Source organism: Dermochelys coriacea, chromosome 1, assembly GCF_009764565.3.
Source record: "Dermochelys coriacea isolate rDerCor1 chromosome 1, rDerCor1.pri.v4, whole genome shotgun sequence".
Taxonomy (NCBI): Eukaryota; Metazoa; Chordata; order Testudines; family Dermochelyidae; genus Dermochelys; species Dermochelys coriacea.
In genome coordinates this window covers 258,019,078-258,040,338 of record NC_050068.2, presented here as the reverse complement: position 1 = coordinate 258,040,338, position 21,261 = coordinate 258,019,078, and the positions used below count along the sequence as shown (strand labels likewise).

Sequence of the window (21,261 nt, the reverse complement as noted above, 5' to 3'; positions counted from 1 at the left end):
GGCTGGGTCACAGGCAGGCAGCCAGGGTAGAGCCTGGGAGGTATGGGAAGCACGGCATTTCCCTGCTGTACTAGTGCTTGACAATGAGCACAGTTAGGAGAGGAAGGATAAGGACTGGTGGCCTAGGTTAATGACTGACTTGTGTGGGAAGGAGAGAATATAGTTGGGAGAGGACCAGATGATGGGCAAGCAAAGAAGGAGAGAGGCTCATGGCTGGCTGGGGCATCATGGGTAAGAGGGACAGGGCCCAGGATAGGCTGGACAAGGATAGGAGGAATGGGAACTAGAGGTGACCAAGGTAGATCTTGATAACAGGCATAGGAAGGAACGAAGGGACCCAGGGTAATGCTTGATGGGGGGGGGGACCACTGGGCACAGAAAGGAGGAAGGGCCCATCCTGCAGCTTAGATTTTAGGTATTACAGATTCTTATGTTTTTGTCTTTCTTTTATATATTTCCTTTCTAACAGAATCCAGTGTGAAAGACATAGTAGTGCTGAAATCCACTCGGGGTAGGCCATCCTTTCCCTTGCTTTTTGAGTTCATTTTGTTTGGGGGGATTTGGTGAGGGGCCAGAATTATTATTTACTGTCCTGAGATGTGAGATCAAAGAAAAATGACGGGAAGAGAATTGTATTCATGAAGCACTGATGCTGCACACAGTGAATAACACTTTCAACAGCACCACTGTGACTTTCAGATCCTCAGGGGTGTTAGGTATTTATCTCAGTGGAAGTTAAGCACCAAAATCTCTTTAAGGATCTGGGCTAAGGTGCCTAAATCACATAGGTACTTTTGAACATTTAACCCAGTATCACAAACTCTCTGGCTAATAGCTGGACATTTGCACTCAGGTGCTGCATTTGCATACATGTGTGCATTTGGAAACACTCTTCCCTTCACTTACAGTCCCCCTTCAGAGCTGCCAACCCAAAGAGAATTAGAAGTATCAGTAGGAGAACAGGCAGCATGTACCATAAACAGAGGATGGGGCCAGAGGAACAAAGAAAATGAGTCAAACAAAAGAGAAATAGGAGAGTGAGAGTCTGCCTAGAAGAAGGGGATAATTAGCATGGAGTTAGCTAGTGAGAGGGGATTGGTGTCACTGGGAGGAACTAGGGTAAAGTGTGAAAGTAAACTGAGATCACTGGGAGGAACTGGGCTAACACAGAACCTAACCCTGTAGTAGGGGTTTGTATTGGTCATCATTAGGGTATCTTGTTGGCAAGAGCCCCTTCTGACACTCAGCTAACAGCACTCTGGGGTTCTGTTTGTCTCATGGATTCAGGTTGCTACAGGTACAGCCACATCAGGGCAGAGGAAGTCTTCAGGCTGAAGGGCCCTGACTACTTGGCCTCCAGTTGTCTTTGGCACCTCCGTGGTCCCAAAGGCCACATGATCAAACTACATCTGGAGTGGACCCTCCCAGAGTGCAGGGACCGGCTGGCCATGTATGATGCAGCTGGGCCACTGGAGAACCATCTCATCACCTCGTAGGTAGCTTTCGTATGACGCTGATATCAAATACAGTGAGTGGTAGGAATAAGGTCAGTCAGATCCTTAGCTAGTATAAATTGGTGTAGCTGCAGTGACTTCGGTGTAACTCTGCTGATTTTACACCAGCTGAAGATCTGGCTCTAAGATTCCTTAGGAATGGGGTCTGGCACGTATTAAGATGAGAGGGAGAACTAGGGCTCCTGAAGGGTCTAAAATAACTGATTTATGGATGAGGGGTTGGTCCCTCTTCTGGGTTGCCACCTGATGCACTGGAGTTCCACTGAGCCCTGGCGTTCCACCAGCCTAGGCTCCTTCACCCTGTCCTGCTGCACACACACAGGTAGGGACACATCCAGCTGCAAACAGACATGAGATCAGCTCTGTGTGGGAAGACTCAGTTCAGGGATTGCCCAGCACTCAGGTGCACACACCCTCTGGAGTGTAAACCAAAATTATATTGTCTTGCACTGTAGAGAGATCTATATAGCATAAGGTCATGAAATTCACTCCCCCTTTCAATGTGGAGGAAGATGTGCACAGCTTTTTGCCCTCCCCATTATGAATTACACAAACTGGTTATAGAACAAACGAAAAACAAGTGCATTAACTAAAAAGGTAGATTTTAAGTGATTATAAGGGATAGCAAACAGATCAAAGCAGATTACAGAGCAAATAAAACACACGCAACCTAAGCTTAATATACTAAATTAACTAGTTAATAGTAGCACATTCTCACCCTAAATGTTGTTTCATACAGATTAGAGTTTCTTGAAAGTAAACTGCACTTCTTGCAGCTTAAATCTCCAGGTATTCCTTTCACAGACTATACCTCTCTCGCCTGCGCTTCCTGCCCCATAGCTTAGTTCCTTTGTTTCTTCAGGTGTTTGCAGCAATCTTCGTTCTTGGGCAGGGAGGCAGTGAAGAAGAACCAAGATTAACTCACTTCCCAGCCTTAAATAGGATTTGCATATGGCAGGAATCCCTTGTTTCCCAGTTTGACCCCCACCTCCTCCTAGTGGAAAAATACCAGCAGTCCAAGATGGTGTACAGTATTAGGTGACATGAACACATGACCCTGCAGTGTCACAGCAGCATCCCAGGAAACTTCTCAGGAAGGAGGGAGATTAGTATCTTTAAAGTCCTATTGTCCTTCCTAATGGCCCATCCGGGCTGATTGCACACTGTCTGGTGGGTGTTCCCCAAGCATAAACACAGTTGTAATTGTTATAGTCAATATTCCTAACTTCAGATACACAAATGATATATGCATACAAATAGATAATCATAATCATAACCTTTCCAATGATACCTCACATGATCCATTTTGCATAAAATACATCTTAGTTATGCCATATTCATATCATAAGCATATCTCCAAGAGGATAATGGGGCATAGCGTCACAAGGGGGACCCCATGGTCTCAGAGTCCTCATGAAGGTGGTCTGGTTTGAGACAACATGAAGATCCTAACAAGGGGTGCAGACATGCTCCCCCACCCTGTTCTGAGCTCTTTTCTCTGTGCTATACCTTGATTTGGTTACTAGGTCCAGAGCTTCAAAGATATTTAAGCTCCTAATGTTCATGGATTTTGATGAAAGTCAGAAGCCTAAACACCTTTGAGGATCTGGGCCTTAGTGGCTAGCAACATACTGAAGTTATTAAAGGTCTGAATAATTTCATCCCCTCTCTCTTACCACCACTTCACTCCTCTCCTCACTGCTTTTACTCATTCCCATCCTCTTTCACACTTCCTGCTCTCTCTTTCCTCTCAGATTCTATGGCTGCAGCCGTCAAGAGCCCATGGTGGAAGTCCTTTCTTCAGGCCACGTCATGTCCGTGGTATGGAAGAAAGCGATGTACAGCTACTACGATCCTTTCATCCTCACTGCCCAGGCTGTGCCCTCTGAAGGTGAGGAAGGCTGGAGGGAAAGTGTGGAGAATGAAGGAGCTAGGAGAACTCACACAGTGCAGACCCTTTGTCAGTTAGCCTCACACGTATTCTACAGGTCACTTCACTCACCATCACAAGACGCTCCTCCATTGAGATGGAATATAGCAGCTGTTTCACAGCACACAGAACCACCACACAACAGCTTGGGATAGATTGTGAGGCACCTAGATGCTTCAGTGATGGCAGCCAAAAAAAGGATGGCAATAGATAGAAGAGAGGAGTCCTGCATTCAGCTAAAGTCACAGGGGAATTTAGGTCAGCAGAATGGACTCCTATTCAAAATTGGCCAAGAGAAGGAGGTTAACAACCTTAATTTGCACAAAGTGCCATGGGATCTTTAATAACTATAACCTTATCGTCCCCAGCTCTTCCCGATGTGTACGCACTGTGGGAAGGTGGCATAGCAATGTAGGAAACCAAGCAGGCATCCACACCTGTAGTTGATTCTCTCTGCTGTCTGCTTCTGAGGGGCCCCACTCATCAGGAAGTAGCTCCCCTGGGAGGTTTCTGGTGCTCCCAGTGAACCCAGCTGGGAAAGCACGATGTTGGTCCCACGGAGAACACAGACCATGAGCACAGCAAGCAGCTTCATGGGTCTCTAGCAAACGCGTAGCCTGCATCTTCCCCCATTCTTCTCTTGTGGGTGGGGCATGTCCCTTTTTTCTAAGGATACAGTTTTCCCAGCTGATATGTGTGTGGGGGGGGTGTCTGTGTTTTCAGACTGCCAGGTGAATCTAACACTGCAGGGAGGCCTGGAACTGCAGGGGAAGATCAACACTCCACACTACCCGAGCTACTACTCGCCCAACACACAGTGCACCTGGCTCATGATGGTGAGCTCCCCCCTCCCCTTTCTCTAGCCAAACCTTTCCACAGTAGTGGCTTTGGACAGATCACCAGGACATCTTTTCCCCTACACCACTGCTCTGTGGCAATGCCCTCTCCACTCAAACTCAAGTGACATGCGGGCGGGGGAGGGGGTTGAGTGCCATGCAGTTTCATCTCTGCAGACCCTACAGCAGAGGGTCTCAAACAGAAGGTCAGGAGATCACAGCCATCCGGCTCTTCCTGTAATGCTAAATGGGAGGGAGTCCCCAACAGATCCCCACCTAGATGGGAGGAAGGTTGGGGGGCAGGGTGGGGGAGGGAGAAGAAGAGGTTTCCTGTAAGGAAAAGGCTGGGAATCATTGCCCTACAATACTTCCAATTCTGGCTTTGGTTCCCAATGAACTGACTCTTGTGGCTCTCAGCCGAGATCTCCACCCTGGACTTGTGACTATCAAACTCACTAGGCAGTCACCTTTTGTTCTTCAAGTCCGGCCCGTCTCAGTTCAACCAAGACCCAGCATTAGAATAGCAGGGATGAGGAAAGAGGTGCATTGGCACAGCTAGGTGCAAGGCCCCAGGACTGGAGCAGCAGGGTTCCTGCAGGTCAGGGCTGAGGTGCTTTGGCAGGGCTGGAAGTAGGATCTAGGGCTGGAACAGCCAGCCATGATAGTGCATTGTGAAAGGTGTTTAGGGGGCTGTAGGAGTGGTCTAGCAGGGGGTGTTGGAGGCCATGACTGAGGTGCTCTGGCAGAGGTCTTGGAGGCAGGCCTGGAATGACTGAGGCTGCCATACTTCAGGATTAAGGTGGTGGCCATAGGGGGCAGTGGCCTGGTGCCTGTGTAGACTGTGCCTAACTCTTGCCAGCTTGGCACTGTGTGAATTCACTGCTCTCCCATTTGCGTTCATTCTGCCCATTTCATGCCGACGGGTCCCATTTGGTTGGATGGAAACATAGCTTGCTGCTGCTCTCTCACCTCTGCTCTTGGACCACTCTCCATGCAGGTCCCATCTCTTGACTATGGAGTTGTCCTATGGTTCGATGCCTACACACTGAGGAGACAGAAGTACGACCTGCTGTGTACTCAAGGCCAGTGGATTATTCAGAACAGAAGGTCTGTGCTCATGTTCTTGCTGGATTGTCACTCTTTCTGCATGAGTCTGAATTTGCCCCCAGACCTCCGGTTTAGCCAGTCCCCAGGTCTGCTAGGAAACATTTGCCAGCTCTAACTTCTATCTACTTGCTCCCACTCAGTCATTTGATCTGTGCTATTAACCGTAATAGCTACTACTGTGCTGATGGCACTCAGTTGTCCATATCTTTTTCAGTACTCTCATAACTCCTCCTTGTCCACTGACTCTGCCTATCTTGATCAAGTCAATGTATTGCTTTGCCTCAGCTTCCTTCAGAAAAGCATCTCGGAGAGAGAGAGACAGACATGCTTCTTTTGGGCAAAGGCAACATCCTCAAACCTCTCCAATGTCGCTATCAACTTCCCTTCTTCCTCGTGCTGTGTAAAGCAGATTGTCTTGTTTCCCCCGCTTTGTGCAGCCCTGGCGTCCTCCCACACCTCCTGTGTTTGCAAATGTGCCTATCACCACCTCTGCAGTATCATCTGTGTGTGCTACTGCCTCGAATCCTCCTCCGCACAAATCTGCCTCCGAGTCTCTGCCTCTTCTTGCTTTGCCTGTTAAAAACTCCCTTCTGTAAAGACTTCTCTATGGCCTCCCTAAGCCCAGCTGCCATCATGCACTGACTGCTGCTGCCCACTTTCTCCCATGTACAAAGAAGCACAGCCACTGCACTGCCATCCTCAGACCCCTCCAGCTGGCTTCACTTTCATTTCAGGAACCTGTTCAAAATTGTGCTCTTATTTTAAAACCCTGTTTGGGCCTTTTCCAATCTACCATGCAGACCTTTTCTCTGCTGCTCACCTGACCTCAGCCACCTCTGTCTTTGGACCCGATCCAGGGAATTGTTCCAATGACATCAGACTCTCCACTATGGGTATCACAGCCTGACTTCAGCAACAGCTGTCTTGCATGTCTCCTCTATTTGCATCCCTTCCTTGCATGTACTTTTTTCCTTCCTTTCTCCCTAATCCAGCCTCCCTAACTCTTATTTAACCACGTGAAGCATCTAGGACATGAGTTCATAGGAAAGACAATATAGAAATCGCATTGGATTAGACAGCACAAATTCTGCTCTTACCCAGACAGGGCTAAATCAGGATTAATGCCTCCAAAGTAGGTGGAATCATTCTGGATTTATGCCGAGGTAGCAGAGCACAATGAGCCTGTGGACTGTGTATAAAATATGGCCTGTTTGCAGAAGGATACCCATGACACCAATTCCCTATGCCTGGTTTTTGTTACCAAGTGCATAATATATTCTCCCCAAAGCTGTTCAGTCCGGAACGTCCAGAACCATTACACACGTCTCACTAACTTTAAATGTTGTTTAGTTCTGCCATCATTTCAAAATTCTCTCCATCTCACCCTTAGCATGTCATTTCCTTTCCCTCCATCAGTCTCTAGGGCTGCTTCCTCACACATTTCGTTTTCTCTGATCACTCGGGGCTAGCCCCTGGTCTTGGTTATACTAGTGTAAAACCAGTGATGTCTCTGGAGTTGCTCTGGCCTCAGGACGTTTCAGTCAAGTAGCTAAGTGCTGGTGCAGTGGAGAGCCGAGTGTGGTGCTGGATGGCTTGTCTGCTGAAAAAGCCTGGCTTCCCTGCATTTCCAAGGGCATCACCACTTTACATCCCCAAAACATACAGAGAGTGTTTCCCCATCTCTGCTATCCCAATCCTTGTGGTTCTCTCCTTCTCATGGACCAGACCCCAATTCCCAAGGTCCATGGTATCTTCCTGCCCCAACACCCTTTTCCCTTGACAACGACATTTTTTCTCCTTCATACAAACTCTTGGATATCCTGCCTGTACTTCTCTATCAGGTTGTGTGGCCTGCGGACCCTGCAAGCCTACGCTGAGCGAATTCCTGTTGTGTCCTCTGCCGGCATCACCATCAGCTTCACCTCTCAGATCTCCCTAACCGGACCCGGAGTGCAGGCTGCCTACAGCCTCTATAACCAATCCGATCGTGAGTACAGGGCTTCTTATAGCTTAGAGACACCGACTGAGAATGTGGTCTACATCTTTCACTGCTACCCAGTCACCAGCAACTTTCTCAAGCTCCTGGCACGTGTTGAGAGCCACACATGCCAAGTCCTAGATACAAGCTCACCTATAGGTACAGATGCACGTTACCCTCATGAATACATGTGCACACATCACTCTGAACCATGGACACACAAACACACAAACACTCGATCATACGCACAGCTCACAGAGGTACTGAGGGACGGTACACCTAGGCACAGGTAGACTCACCTTTGCCTCTGTATTACTGAGCTGGCCTTGGAATAGATGTCTTAGTTTATTTTAATTTAAAATGACTGTTTCAATCACAAAGGCTCCTGGAGAGTTATTTCCTGCTTTCCCTTGAAATCCATGTATGTGTGAGAGAGAGAGAGAAACAAAGCCTGACACACACACACTCTCTCTCTCTCTCTAAGTCTGTCTTGTCTTACTGTGCAGTACTTGGCAGGGCACACGGTCCCTCTCTGAATACTCCCTGAATGTCCTGGGGACACCTCTTTCACGTCCCTGACCAGGGTTTTGTAACAGCCCCCAGGGAATCTATCCCAGTATTCCACCCAGCATCATGCCTGGTGTGGCAGGATGTAATAACAGTGTAGCCCCCAGGAGTTCTGGTAAGAGATTGCTCTTGATTTTCTGGACCCTGTCATATGACCTGCATTGGTTACAAACTTTCGATACCCCCATTGCCTAGCCAGGGTGTGTATGCACGGATTCCAGAGGCTGCCATCACACAGGACTTTGGAAACATAGCAAGCACTGAGCAAACATCCCTGGAGAGCTGACAAGGTCAATAGCGCTTGTAGCCACACACTTTCGAGCCTCAGTGTTTTGCTTTTAGGAGGTCCTGTAATGGGGACTAAACATTCCCTTGTGATTTTTTTTAGCCTGTCCTGGGGAGTTCCTCTGTTCTGTCAATGGACTGTGCGTCCCAGCCTGTGATGGGATCAAAGACTGCCCCAATGGACTGGACGAGAGGAACTGCGGTGAGTCGGCATCCATTATTTCTACTCCCTGTCTCTCCTCAGCAATTTTCAACCCAGTTCAACCCTCTCCTGCATAAAGGAGTGGGTCTCCATGGTCCAAATCCAACTCTCTAATGGGGGAGCTCTGGGGGAAGACAGGAAAACCCCATAGAGACTTCAGTCAGGGGGATGAAAGTAACAAAGGCATTGGCCTGCTTACATGCAGGCAGGCAATCTTCAGTCCACCAGAATCATACTGCTTCAGTCTGTTAGGAAGTGAGACTGAAAGCTCAATGTACACCAGGCTCCTCCACACACTCTCGAGGCCATATATCCCACAGAGACAGTTGGTCCCAGAAAATGGGGCAGTAGAAACAGTTTCCATACGCCAAGATCTACAAGTTCCTCAAATAAATCGGTGTCCAACCTGCAGCACTCCTCTACCCCCTCACTGCTAGTACAGTGCATGCCATGACCACGAAGGTGGTTTTCCAAGGGTGAGGCTCATCCATTGCACTGCGGGTGTGCTGATCCCTGCGATTTCCCCAAATGCGGGAAATTTGACTGCATAGTTTGTGGTAGTGGGGGACTGCGTTCGCACTCTCCCCTGAAAACAAAAACAAAATCACCCCCAAAAAGCTACACTCCTCTCTCCCACCACAGCTCTGCCAGTGAGCCTCAGTCCTGGCCTACAGCCCCACCTGCTGTTCTAGGCCTGGCTGTCCCACGCTGCTCTGCCAACACACCACAGTCTTGGCCACCCATAATATATTTAGTGCTTGCACAGTAGAGCTCTGTGTAAGGGTACTCTACTCACCACTGGATAGTGCTGCCTGCTGGCCATTTTGGGTATTAGCTCCATCAGGCCAACACCCTTTCCTGCAGTTGCACTCCATCTCTCTCTTTCAGTCTGCACCCTTCTCTCAACCCAGAAGCTACTGCTTCCTCTTCATGACTTGGCCCTCCATCCAGTTCACTAAGATCTTCCCTCTTCCAGGGTTGTCTTTCAAAATCTCTCCACTAGCAGCGTCAGGCAGTCCTCACACTGCTGCCCTGACTAAGTCATTCTTACACGGACTCCAGCAGTCTTTGTATGCACGGCCCTTAACCGTGCCACTCTGCGGTGGATGGTAGGAGAACCCAGGCCCACCCTCTACTCAGGCTTCCAGTCCAGGGCCCTGTAGTGAAGTAGTTAAGATAGGCATCTCCACCACCTTACTGCTCTCAGCCCTGGACTCCTTCCTACTCTGCTTCTTCTCCTCCTTCTTTCTCCTTTACCTCAGGGAGAGGGACTGCAGGCTTCCTCCTGTTGTCCCCGCACACTGCTGCCGGCCTCGTGTCTTTATAGATGCCCCACCTGTTCCCTCACAGGTGAGCTTCCTTCTAATTAGCTCCCTCCACACAGCCTAAAGCGCCATTGTTTGCAGTTTAATTGGCTGATTGGGCCCACTTGGCCTAATTCAGCTCTGGCAGGGCCAGTGTGGGGAGTACAAACTCTTTGTATTGTCAAACCACTTGCAAATATCACCTAATTAACTCTCACAGCTGCCCTGGGAAGTATTCTTAGTATTACTTCAGATGGGGGGGGAAAACAGAGAGGAAAGTTAGATTATTTGCCCAGGGCCACCCAGCAAATCAGTGGCAGGATTGGCACTAGAACTCTGGCATTCTTGGTCTAATGCCCTGAGGATGTGATTAGGAGCTATGTGCCTCTATGCAACGCTGCCCATGCCTGTTAGTCCTGGCATGCAACAGTCCCTCCCTGCTGTTCCAGGCTTCCCATGAAGCTCACGGTCCAGTGCTCACAGGAACATAAGAATCACAGTGCTGGGTATCACAGGGTTCTAGTTACCCCAGTATCCGGTCTCTGACAATGGCCAACACCAGATGATCGGCCCAGATCTAGTTAACTTCTGGGCCGAATCTTTGCAGAGCGGGGTTCTCCCTCTTTCGTGCAGGCGAGCCGTGTTCACTTTATTGCCGAAGAAGGGGGACCTCCGCGATTTACAAAATTGGCGTCCCGTCTTGCTCCTCAGCATGGACTACAAAGTCGTGACAAAAGCAATCTCGCTGTGGCTAGGGTCCGTGCTGGCGGACGTGGTCCACCCAGACCAGACCTACACCGTCCCGGGCCGCAGCATCTTCGACAACCTATATCTGGTCTGCCACCTTTTGGAACTCGGGTGTAGGGACGGTCTGTCGTTCGCCCTCCTGTCCTTGGATCAGGAGAAGGCATTTGACAGGGTGGATCATGGGTATCTCCTGAGCACTCTGCAAGCGTTTGGCGTATTATGATATGGTATTTGGACCCCAGTTTGTGGGTTTTCTCCGGGCACTGTACGCCTCCGCAGAGGTGTCTGGTCAGGCTCAACTGGACCCTGACCGAACCAGTCAGCTTCGGGCAAGGTGTATGGGAGGGCTGTCCCCTCTCGGGCCAGCTGTATGCTCTGGCGATCGAGCCCTTCCTCTGTCTCCTCTGAAGGAGGTTGACAGGGTTGGTGCTGTGGGAGCCGGAGCTGTGGCTGGTCCTGTCGGCATACGCTGATGACGTGCTCCTTGTGATCCAGGACCTGGGCGACTTGGCGCGGGTGGAGGCTTGCCAGGCCATCTATTCGGCAGCCTCCTCCGCACGGGTCAACTGGGTCAAGAGCTCTGGCTTGGTGGTAGGGGATGGGTGGCAGGTGAGCTCCCTCCCACCCACGCTTCAGGCCATCCGGTGGAACACGGGTCCGCTGCTCTATCTCGGCGTTTACCTTTCTGCCATGCATCCCTCTCTGCAGGAAAACTGGCAGAAATTAGAGTGTGGGGTAATAGAGCGGTTCCAGAAATGGACAGGACTACTCCGGTGCCTCTCCCTTCGAGGGAGAGCGCTGGTGCTTAATCAACTAGTCCTGTCCATGCTCCGGTACCTGCTCAACACCCTGATACCGGCCCCGGTTTCCTGGCCACCCTCTGGACATCGATTCTGGAGTTCCTTTGGTCAGGACTGCACTGGGTCCCTGCAGGGGTTCTCCATCTACCCCTGGAGGAGGGAGGGCAGGGCTTGAAATGTCTGCTTACTCAGGTCCATATCTTCCACCTCCAGGCCCTGCAGAGGCTCTTTTATGGTGCAGGTAGTCTGGCGTGGAGCATACTGGCACACGCCTTCCTGCGCCGCTTCAGAGGGCTCCGATACAACCGGCAGCTCCTTTATCTCCATTCGAGAGATCTTCCGCGAGACATCTCCGGGCTGCTGGTCTTCTACCAGGACCTCCTACCAGGACCTCCTCCGGACCTGGAAATTCTTTTCAACAACCAGGTCCGTGGCGGCCACCGAGGGGGCAGATCTCCTCGTGGAGCCCCTGCTACACAACCCCCAGCTTCGTGTGCAGGTGGTGGAGTCCCGCTCGGTGCACCAGAGGTTGGTCCTGGCAGAAGTCACCAGAGTCGGAAACCTCCTGGACTACGACCAGGGAGACTGGCTGGATCCCCTGACGCTTGCTCAGCGCATGGGGCTCTCCAGACCTCGTACTCCCTGGCACGTACTTCAGGAGATGAAGGCTGCTTTGCCGCCCGCTGCTTGGGTTTATCTTGACTGGGTCCTGGACGAGGGCGTGCCCCACCCACCCTCTATCCCAGGCCCGTCGGACCTTTTAATTGGGCCCCTGCCCCGTGGACCCAACCGACCCCCTCAGCCCTTCACCATGAGCTGGCTGCACGAGATGCAGCCAGTCAGCTTCCAAACCGTGCCAAGGAAACATCTATACATGCTCGTGCTCCATACCCTTCACGCCCTCACCCTCGTGTCCCGCCCAGATACAAAATGGAGGGACCTCCTGCTACCTTTGGAGGGTGTGGAGCCCCGGTGGGCTAGCCTATATTCCACCTTAGTCCTGAGGCCCGCCGGGGATATCAGTTGGCGGCTCCTTCACGGAACCGTAAGCACAGCCGTGTTCTTGGCGTGGTTCACCTCTATCCCAGACACCTGCCCCTTTTGCGGCGTGAGGGAAACCCTGGCACACACATATCTGGAGTGTGCCAGGCTGCAGTCCCTATTCTGGCTCCTCACCAATATTTTATTACGTTTTTGGTTGCACTTTTCCCCTCACCTTCTTATTTATGCACTCCCTATCTGTGGCCCCACAAAGTCATGGGATCTCCTGGTCAGCCTCCTCCTGGCCCTAGCTAAAATGGCCATCTATAAAACCAGAGTGAGGAGGTTGGCCGATGGAGTCTCCTGTGACTGTGGTGCCTATTTCCGATCCTCGGTCCGTTCACGTATCCGGGCAGAGTTCCTCTGGGTGGCGTCCTCCGACTCCCTTGATGCCTTTGAGGAGCAGTGGGCGCTGTCCGGGGTTCTCTGCTCGGTGTCCCCATCCGGTTCCCTTCATTTGACCCTTTGACCATACTACTGTCTGTTATTTCATTAGTTGTCCCCTAGATTTATTTGGTATCTAGGTCCTGTGGATCCCCCTTTTAGGCTGGGGGGGATCCTTTAGCAGTGGATGGGCTTCGCCCACCCATTTCCCAGATCCCAATAGGGCCAGCACCAGATGATTCAAAAGGAGGTGCAGAAAACCTTATTGTGGAAAGTTATTGAATAAACCTGTCCATGGAGGAAGTTTCTTTCTAAATCCATCAATTAGCGCTTGATTTGAAGCAGGAGGGTTTGTTAGCTCTAGTTGTGTCCTCCGTGGTGTCTTATGTAGCTGTGGATGTTCTCATTCTCTATATAAATGTCTAATCCTTTTTAGAACCCTATTAAGATGAATTCAAACTAGAACAGATGCAGAGAAAGGCTATGAGGATGATCAGAGGAATGGAAAACCTGCCTCATGAGAGGAGACTCAAGGAACTTGGCTTGTATTGCTTAACCAAATGAAGGCTGAGGGGAAATAGGATTGCTCTCTGTAAATATATCAGAGGGATAAACATCCGGGAGGGAGAGGAGTTATTTAAATTAAAGGCCAATGTTGGCAATAAGAACAAATGGATATAAAATGTTCATCAATACGTTTAGGCTTGAAATTTGATGAAGGTTTCTAACCATCAGAGTGATGTTCTGGAACAGCCTTCCAAGGGCAATAGGGCTAGGGGGGGTAGAGGGGAAACATAACAGGTTTCAAGATTGATCTTGATAAATTTACAGGGTGGAACAGTATGCTGAGACTGCCGTGACAGTTATTAGCAAATATCTTCAAAGGCTAGTGATGGGACACTAAATGGGGAAGGCCCTGCATTATTACAGAGAATTCTCTCCCAAGTGTCTGGGCTGCTGAGTCTCACCACATGTTCAGGGTTTAACTGATTGCCATTTTTGGGCTTGGAAAGGAATTTCCCCTGAGGTTATATTGTCAGAGATCCTGGGGGGGCGGGAATTCACCTTCCTCTGCAGCATGCGGCGCGGGTCACCTGCAGATTTTAAGTAGTGTAAATGGTGGATTCTCTGTAACTTGAAGTTTTTAAAATCAAGATTTGAGGACTCCAATAACTCAACCAGAGATAAAGAGGCCAATTATTGGAGTGTGTGGGTGAGGTTCTGTGGCCTGTGATGTGCAGATGGTCAGACTAGATGATCCTGATGGCCCCTTCTGGCCTTAAAGTCTATGAGTTCTTGGCCTCAGTGATATCTTGTGGCTGTGAGTTCCACAGGCTAATTATGAGTTGGCTGTAAAGACAGTATTTCCTTTTTCAGTTCCAAATGTGCTGCATTTCAGTTTCACTCAATGTCTCTGTATCCTTGTATTATTAAAAAGGATAAATAGAAGCAGCCTGATTTACCTTCTCTATCACGTTCATTATCCTGTGTGCCTGTCAAGCCCCCTCCTTTCATCTCATCTCTAAAGCAAACAGCCCTAGTCTTTTAAATCTGTTATTATTCCAGATTTTTCCAGGCCTCTAATCTGAACTCCTTGTATTAATTATTACATAAATAATAAATATATTGAGGCAGTGCCTGGAGGCCCCAGCCACATTGGGTGTGGGCCTGTTCACACAAGCATAGCAAGAAGACAGTCCCTGCCCCCAAAGGACTTGTAATCTAATGATAAGACAAAAAACAGCAAGGGAAGCACAAGGTAACAGTGAGCCGACCGTAATACATGTCATGTGCTGTGGCCAGTGCTTACCAGTGCCTGAGCCACTATTGAGTGTTTTGCAGGCAGTATGACAAAGGTGGACTTAAGGAAGGATTTGAAGATGTGTAGTGTAGTGGCTTCTAGTTTTGTTGTAGATGGGCTAACCAGGACTGGGTACAGTATTCCAAGTGAAGACGCACCTTTGATTTATAGAACAGTGTTAGAATATTTTCAGTATTACTCTCATTCCTATTCATGATAGATCCGGACTCTTTGCTTGTCTTTTTAGGGTATGTCCACACTGCATGCTAAGCCCAGGCTATACCTCAGGTTTGAGCCAAGTCCCCCTTTCATCCACACACAAATCAGTCTGGCTTGGGTCAGCAAACACTCAGGACCTGGGTCTTAGGACCATGCTGGGGGGTGGTTCAGCGTCTGAGTCCTGCTGTGACTCAGATCCAGGCCCTGTCATTTTGATGTGTAGATGCAGCTGAAGCCACAGACTCGATTCAGAATGTCTGCGTAGTGCAGTGTGGACACATTAGCATGGCTCAGAGACTTGCGTCCAGCAATTGTAAGCCCAGGTTTACAATGCAGCGTGGACATTCAAGCGCGGGCTTGGTAACACTAAGTCCACAAGCCAAGATCCCACAGACCAGGGTTTACAATGCAGTGTAGACATACCCTTTGAGCCTGGCTGTACGTGGAATGGAAGCTTTCAATAAGCTATTTAGGGTGACATCCAAGACTTTTTCCTGCATGGTTAGTGAATGTAAAACAGATCAAGTTTCTTCTTCCTAGATGCATTACTGAGCATTTGTTAACAATTTCTTTAATCTGCTAATGAGCTGCCCTCTGAAATTTGCTGCAGTCTTCTCTAGTCTTGACTAACCAAAATAATTTTGCAGCAGCTGCGAATGTTGCCACCTCACTGCGCTCCTTTTCCTCAATTATTAATTAATATATTAAACACCAGTCCTAGCATGGAACCTTGGGCATGCCACTATCTTCCACAGGGCCTGATGAAATTCATCCTAAGGTGATTGCTTCAGCTAGTTCTGTAATCTCAGAACTGTTAGTAATTATCTTTGAGAATGTACGGAGGCCAGGTGAGGTCCCAGAGGACTAGAGAAGGGCAAACAGTCTTTATCTTTAAAAGGGGGAACAAAGAGGATCCCAGGAATTATAGACCAGTCAGCCTAACTTTAATACCTGGAAAGATACTGGAACACATTATTAAACAATCAATTTGTAAGAACCAAGAGGATAATAGGATTATGAGGAATAGCCAGCATAGATTTGTCAAGAACAAATCATGCCAAACCAAATTAATTTCTTTCTTGATAAGTTTCAGAATAGCAGTCGTGTTAGTCTCTATCCGCAAAAAGAAAAGGAGTACTTGTGGCACCTTAGAGACTAAAATTTATTAGAGCATAAGCTTTCGTGAGCTACAGCTCACTTGCTGTAGCTCACGAAAGCTTATGCTCTAATAAATTTGTTAGTCTCTAAGGTGCCACAAGTACTCCTTTTCTTTTTTCTTGATAAGGTTACTGGCCTAGTGGATAAGCTATGGACATGGTATATCTTGATTTTAGTAAGGCTTTTGACACAGTCCTACATGACAGTCTCATTTAGGGAAATATGAATTTACTACAAGACGGGTGCACAACAGATTGAAAGACTGTACTCAAAGAGTAGTTATCAGTGGTTTGCAGTCAAACTGGGAGTATGTCTCTAATGGGGTCCCACAGGGGTCAGTCTTGTATCTGGTATTATTCAATATTTTCATTAATGGCTTGGATAATGGCGTGGGGAGTATGCTTATAAAGTTTGCAGATGACACCAAGCTGGGAGGGGTTGCAAGCACTTTGGAGGACAGGATTAGAATTCAGAAGGACCTTGCCAAATTGGAGAATTGGTCTGATTTCAACAAAATAAAAGTCAATAAAGATAAGTGCAAAGTATCAGAGAGGTAACTGTGTTAGTCTGTATCCACAAAATCAATGAGGAGTCCGGTAGCACCTTAAAGACTAACAGATTTATTTGGGCATAAGCTTTCATGGATAAAAAACCCACTTCGTCATATGCATGGAGTGAAAATTACAGATGCATGCATAAATATACTGACACATGAAGAAAAGGGAGTTATCTTACAAGTGGAGAACCAGTGCTGACAAGGCCAATTCAATCAGGGTGGATGTGGTTCACTTCCAATAATGGATGAGGAGGTGTCAATACCAAGAGGGAAAATTGCTTTTGTAGTGAGCTAGCCACTTCCAGCCCTTATTCAAGCCCAAATTAATGGTGTTAAATTTGCACTTGCTACCCAAGATCCATGGCACTCCTGGTGGCTGAGCTTTGTGACTTTGTCCTCATCCACAACCATTTCAGATTTGGGAACAAATTATACCTTCAAGTCAGCAGCACTGGTGTGGGTACCTGCATGGCCCCACAGTATGCCAACATTTTTATGGCTGACTTAGAATAATGCTTCCTCAGCTCTCGTCCCCAGCGCCCCTCCTCTACTTGCACTACATTGATGACATCTTCAACATATGGATCCATGAGAAGGAGGCCATTAAAGAATTCCACCTGGATTTCAACAATTTGCACCCCACCATCAACCTCAGACTGGACCAGTCCACACAAGAGATCCACTTCCTGGACACTACAGTGCAAATAAGTGATAGTCACATAACCACCACCCTATACCAGAAACCTACTGAACGCTATACTTACCTACATGCCTCCAGCTCCCATGCAGGATACATCCCACAATCCGTTGTCTACAGTCAAGCCCTAAGATACAACCAAATTTGCTCCAATCCCTCAGACAGAGACAAACACCTACAAGATCTCTATCAAGCATTCTTACAACTACAATACCGAGCTGCTGAAGTGAAGAAACAGATTGACAGAGCCAGAAGAGTACCCAGAAGTCACCTACTACAGGACAGGCCCAACAAGGAAAAACAACAGAACACCACTGGCCATCACAAACAGCCCCCAGCTAAAACCTCTCCAGCACATTATCAATGATCTACAACCTATCCTGGAAAATGATCCTTCTCTGTCACAGACCTTGGGAGGCAGGCCAGTCCTCACTTACAGACAGCCCCCCATCCTGGAGCAAATACTCACCAGTAACTACACACCCCACCACAGACACACTAACCCAGGAACCAATCCCTGTAACAAACCCCATTGCCTACTCTGTCCTCTTATCTACTCTAACGACACCATCATAGGACGCGACCACATCAGCCACACCATCAGGGGCTCATTTACCAGCAAGTCTACTAATGTGATATATGCCATAATGTGCCAGCAATGCTCCTCTGCCATGTACATTGGCCAAACCGGACAGTCTCTACGCAAACGAATAAATGGACACAAATCAGACATCAGGAATGGTAACATACAAAAGCCAGTAGGAGAAGACTTCAATCTCCCTGGACATTCTATAACAGATTTAAAAGTAGCCATTCTTCAGAAAAAAAACTTCAAAAAAACTGACTTCAAAGAGAAGTCACAGAGCTACAATTCATTTGTTGATACGTGCAAAGTACTTCACGTAGGAAGGGAAAATCAAATGCACAGCTACAAAATGGGGACAGCTGCCTAGGTGGTAGCACTAGACCAGGTTTTGCTCTTGCTGAGCCAGTTCACTCCCCAGTGTAATTCTGTCTGAGCTCTCTCAAGGAATCCAGGGAAGCAGATTCCAGCAGGTTTAGTTGTTTTTTGTTTCAAGCCATCTTAACAAATCAAAAACCCCTTCAAAGGCTGAGCAGTCCCTTCCCCAAATCCATCCCTCACACCAGGAAGTGCCGCGACCCACTCTCCTGGCTCTTACCTCAGAGCCTCAGGAATAGAAGGACTTCACACAGTCTCCCTTCTGTCCATTTGGTTTCTGGAGCAACCCCTCTGTACAGTTGCTCCAGCAGCAAGTATTAGGCACACAGCCCCCTCAGCTTTCAGGAGGGTCTGCCCATCTCACCCCTCCATTTCCTGCTGCCCTCTTTTCTGAGGCTCAGCCAGTTACGGTCCAGCTCTTTTCCCAAGTGCAGCAGGTGAGGCTAATCAGCCAGTCAGCTAGCAGCAGGCCTCTGACCCCAGAGGAATGGTATCCCTTATACTGTCACAGGGTTATGGTGGATCACAAATTGAATATCAACCAAAATGTGATGGAGCTGAAAAAAAGGCTAATATCCTGGGCTGTATTAATGGGAGTGTTATAAGTAAGACATGGGAGATAATTGTCCCTTCTACTTGGCACTGGTGAGGCCTCAGCAGGAGTGCTGGGTCAAATTCTGTGTGCTACATTTTAGGGAAGATGTGGACAAACTGAAGAGAGTCCAGAGGAGAGCAACAAAAATTAGAAAAGGTTTAGAAAACCTGTGAGGGAAGGTTAAAAAAACTTTAGAGAAAAGAAAACTGAGTGGGAACCTAATAAGAGTTTTCAGATGTGTTAAGGGCTGTTATACAGAGGACAGTGATCAATTGTTTTCTATGTTCACTCAAGGCAGGACAAGAATAAATGGGCTTAATCTGCAGCAAGGTTAGATATTAAGAAAAATTTTCTATCTATAAGGATAGTTAAACTCTGGAACAGGCTTCCAAAAGAGGTTGTGGAATCCCCATCACTGGAGGTTTTTAAGAACAGGCTGGACAAACACCTATGAGGGGGCTGGACTTGGTGACCTCTTGAGGTCCCTTCCAGCCCTACTCTTCTATGATTCTGTGATTAACCTTCTTTAAATCAAGATGGGGAATCTTTATAAAACATAGGTTCTAGCTCAGCCATAAGTTATTGGACCTGAAGCAGGAGCCCCTGGGTGAAAATCCATAGCCTTGTTATGCAGGAAGCCAGACTAGATGATCAGAATGGTCTCTTCTGACCTTATAATCGCTGACTCTGTGGAACCTTTGCCATGATGAAAAGTTACCATGTATTTCTACTCTTTGTTTTCTGTTGCTTTCCTCTGCTCAGTGCATTAATCCACGTTGCCTCTCCTATAGCTCTGCCCGCGCACTACTACCTTTTTGATGTGCTCTGTTCGCTATACCACATTGGTGCTCTGCTGATATACCTAAATCCTCGTATACTCCCTTAGTCTCTCTTAAACAAAGGTGGCCAGTCTTGCCAAAAACGGGGCTGTGTGATGGGCACAATATGTGACAAGGCTGAGTCCCCGCTCACCCCCCCCAAATCATTTCACACATGACTTGTCCTATATTTGATGCGAGGACTCCAGAGGCAAAATGGGCTGGTCTGCTAACCCTCACACCATGTGGACCTCCCAGCCTGGGTAGACAGACTCGCGCTAGCAGAGCCGAGCTCCGGCACTAACAGTAGCGGTGTGGATGTTGCCGTTCAGGCTCTCACGCCCACGTGACCCCTCGGTCTGAGCTTGGGGCGCCAGCCTGAGTCCCTGCTGGAGCCACAACGTCCCCACTGCTATTTGCACTTAGCTCGAGCCCCGCTAGCGTGAGTCTGACTGCCCCACCCAGGTGAGGAGGCTCGCTGCCAACTGCAGTGCAGACATACCCAAAGTCCCTTTCTCCTCTATCACATGGTGTTTCCAGTTGAAGCCCCCTTGTGGCTAGTGGTGGGTATTGCTGAGGGATCAGAGACCCGCTCTTTCCCTTTGCCTTGCTTTTCTGAATCCACCCGTTTCCTCCGGGTGCTTTGGTCTTAGTGTGCTCAGCGAAGTTCCAGTGTCAGGAGGACAGCACTTGCATAGAGTTCACCAAGGTCTGCGACCAACACCTGGACTGTGTCAACGGGAGCGACGAAGAGCAGTGCAATGAAGGTAGGGAGGGGAGACTGCTGGGTAGCGATAAAGTTTCCCCATCAGCTAACAATGCAGGCAGTGTTGTTGTAGCCGTGTCAGTCCCTGGATTTTAGAGGGACAAGGGAGGTGAGGTAATAGCTTTTATTGGACCAGCTTGTGTTAGTGAGAAGTTGGTCCAAACAGAGATGTTACCTCACCCACCTTGTCTCTCTAATAAGCTATTGATAAAATTCTTCTGCTGAGTCCCAGATCAGGAACCTGCTACCAGCTAACACCAAAGTACAGCTAGTAACATTCTCTCTCTTAACCTACCAGCTAATATGGGGATATTACTGAGGGAACTCCCACCCATTAATCTAGGGATTCACTCAGGCAGAAGGTTGACGTGGAGTTTTTTGGCTGCCTCATGCACACTGAAATTCTCCAACCCTCATTCAAGTCTCTCCCCTTTACTCCCCCAACCAACTTCATCTTTCCAGGAGTCCCTTGCGGGCCTTTCACTTACCAGTGTGCAGACAGGAGCTGCGTGAAGAAACCCAACCCTCAGTGCGACTCCAACACTGACTGCAAGGACTCGTCTGATGAGAAGCATTGTGGTGAGGAGTGAGAAGGGAGGGCACTCTCCTAGGCAGTGCCAGGGGGAAGCTCCCACTCCTGGAGTTAAGAACGGTGCTGGCTGGGCCCTGCTGTGAGTAACCTCACTCTACCAGAGCCCTGGTTGACACTGCTGGAGTCATGGTTGCCAGTAATGGGGCACTGCTCCAAGGAAGCTCACATTAACAGAACACTGACTGGCACAGACCGGGCACTGCTGAGAGGAAGCTCACAGCACGGGTGTCCCAGCTGGTGCTGACTGAGCTCCAGTGTGTGGGAAAAGTGGTGCAGGGTTCACCTGTGTTAATAATAGGAAAAAACATCACACTGGAATTTTCAGTCACCTAAGCCCTGACATACTATAAAATGGCTCCAGCCAGTGCCAAGCAGGGTGTAAATGGCCAAGGGTATAAATGGC

At 48.6% G+C, this 21,261-nt stretch overlaps 1 protein-coding gene and 1 non-coding gene across 2 annotated transcripts in view; both read left to right on the top strand.

The window, feature by feature from the left end:
- Positions 1–21,261, top strand: part of TMPRSS6 (transmembrane serine protease 6) — a 31,929-nt gene that overhangs the window by 2,993 nt on the left and 7,675 nt on the right. The window contains exons 5-13 of the mRNA XM_043520263.1: positions 470–511; positions 1,288–1,492; positions 3,269–3,405; positions 4,168–4,280; positions 5,278–5,387; positions 7,229–7,374; positions 8,321–8,419; positions 20,154–20,267; positions 20,729–20,845. Coding sequence (XP_043376198.1) covers positions 470–511; positions 1,288–1,492; positions 3,269–3,405; positions 4,168–4,280; positions 5,278–5,387; positions 7,229–7,374; positions 8,321–8,419; positions 20,154–20,267; positions 20,729–20,845 — 1,083 coding nt within the window. The remainder of the gene's footprint in view (positions 1–469; positions 512–1,287; positions 1,493–3,268; positions 3,406–4,167; positions 4,281–5,277; positions 5,388–7,228; positions 7,375–8,320; positions 8,420–20,153; positions 20,268–20,728; positions 20,846–21,261) is intronic.
- On the top strand, positions 8,847–9,008 carry LOC119850255. The gene has a single exon (XR_005290792.1). It is a non-coding gene; the product is annotated as a U1 spliceosomal RNA (small nuclear RNA).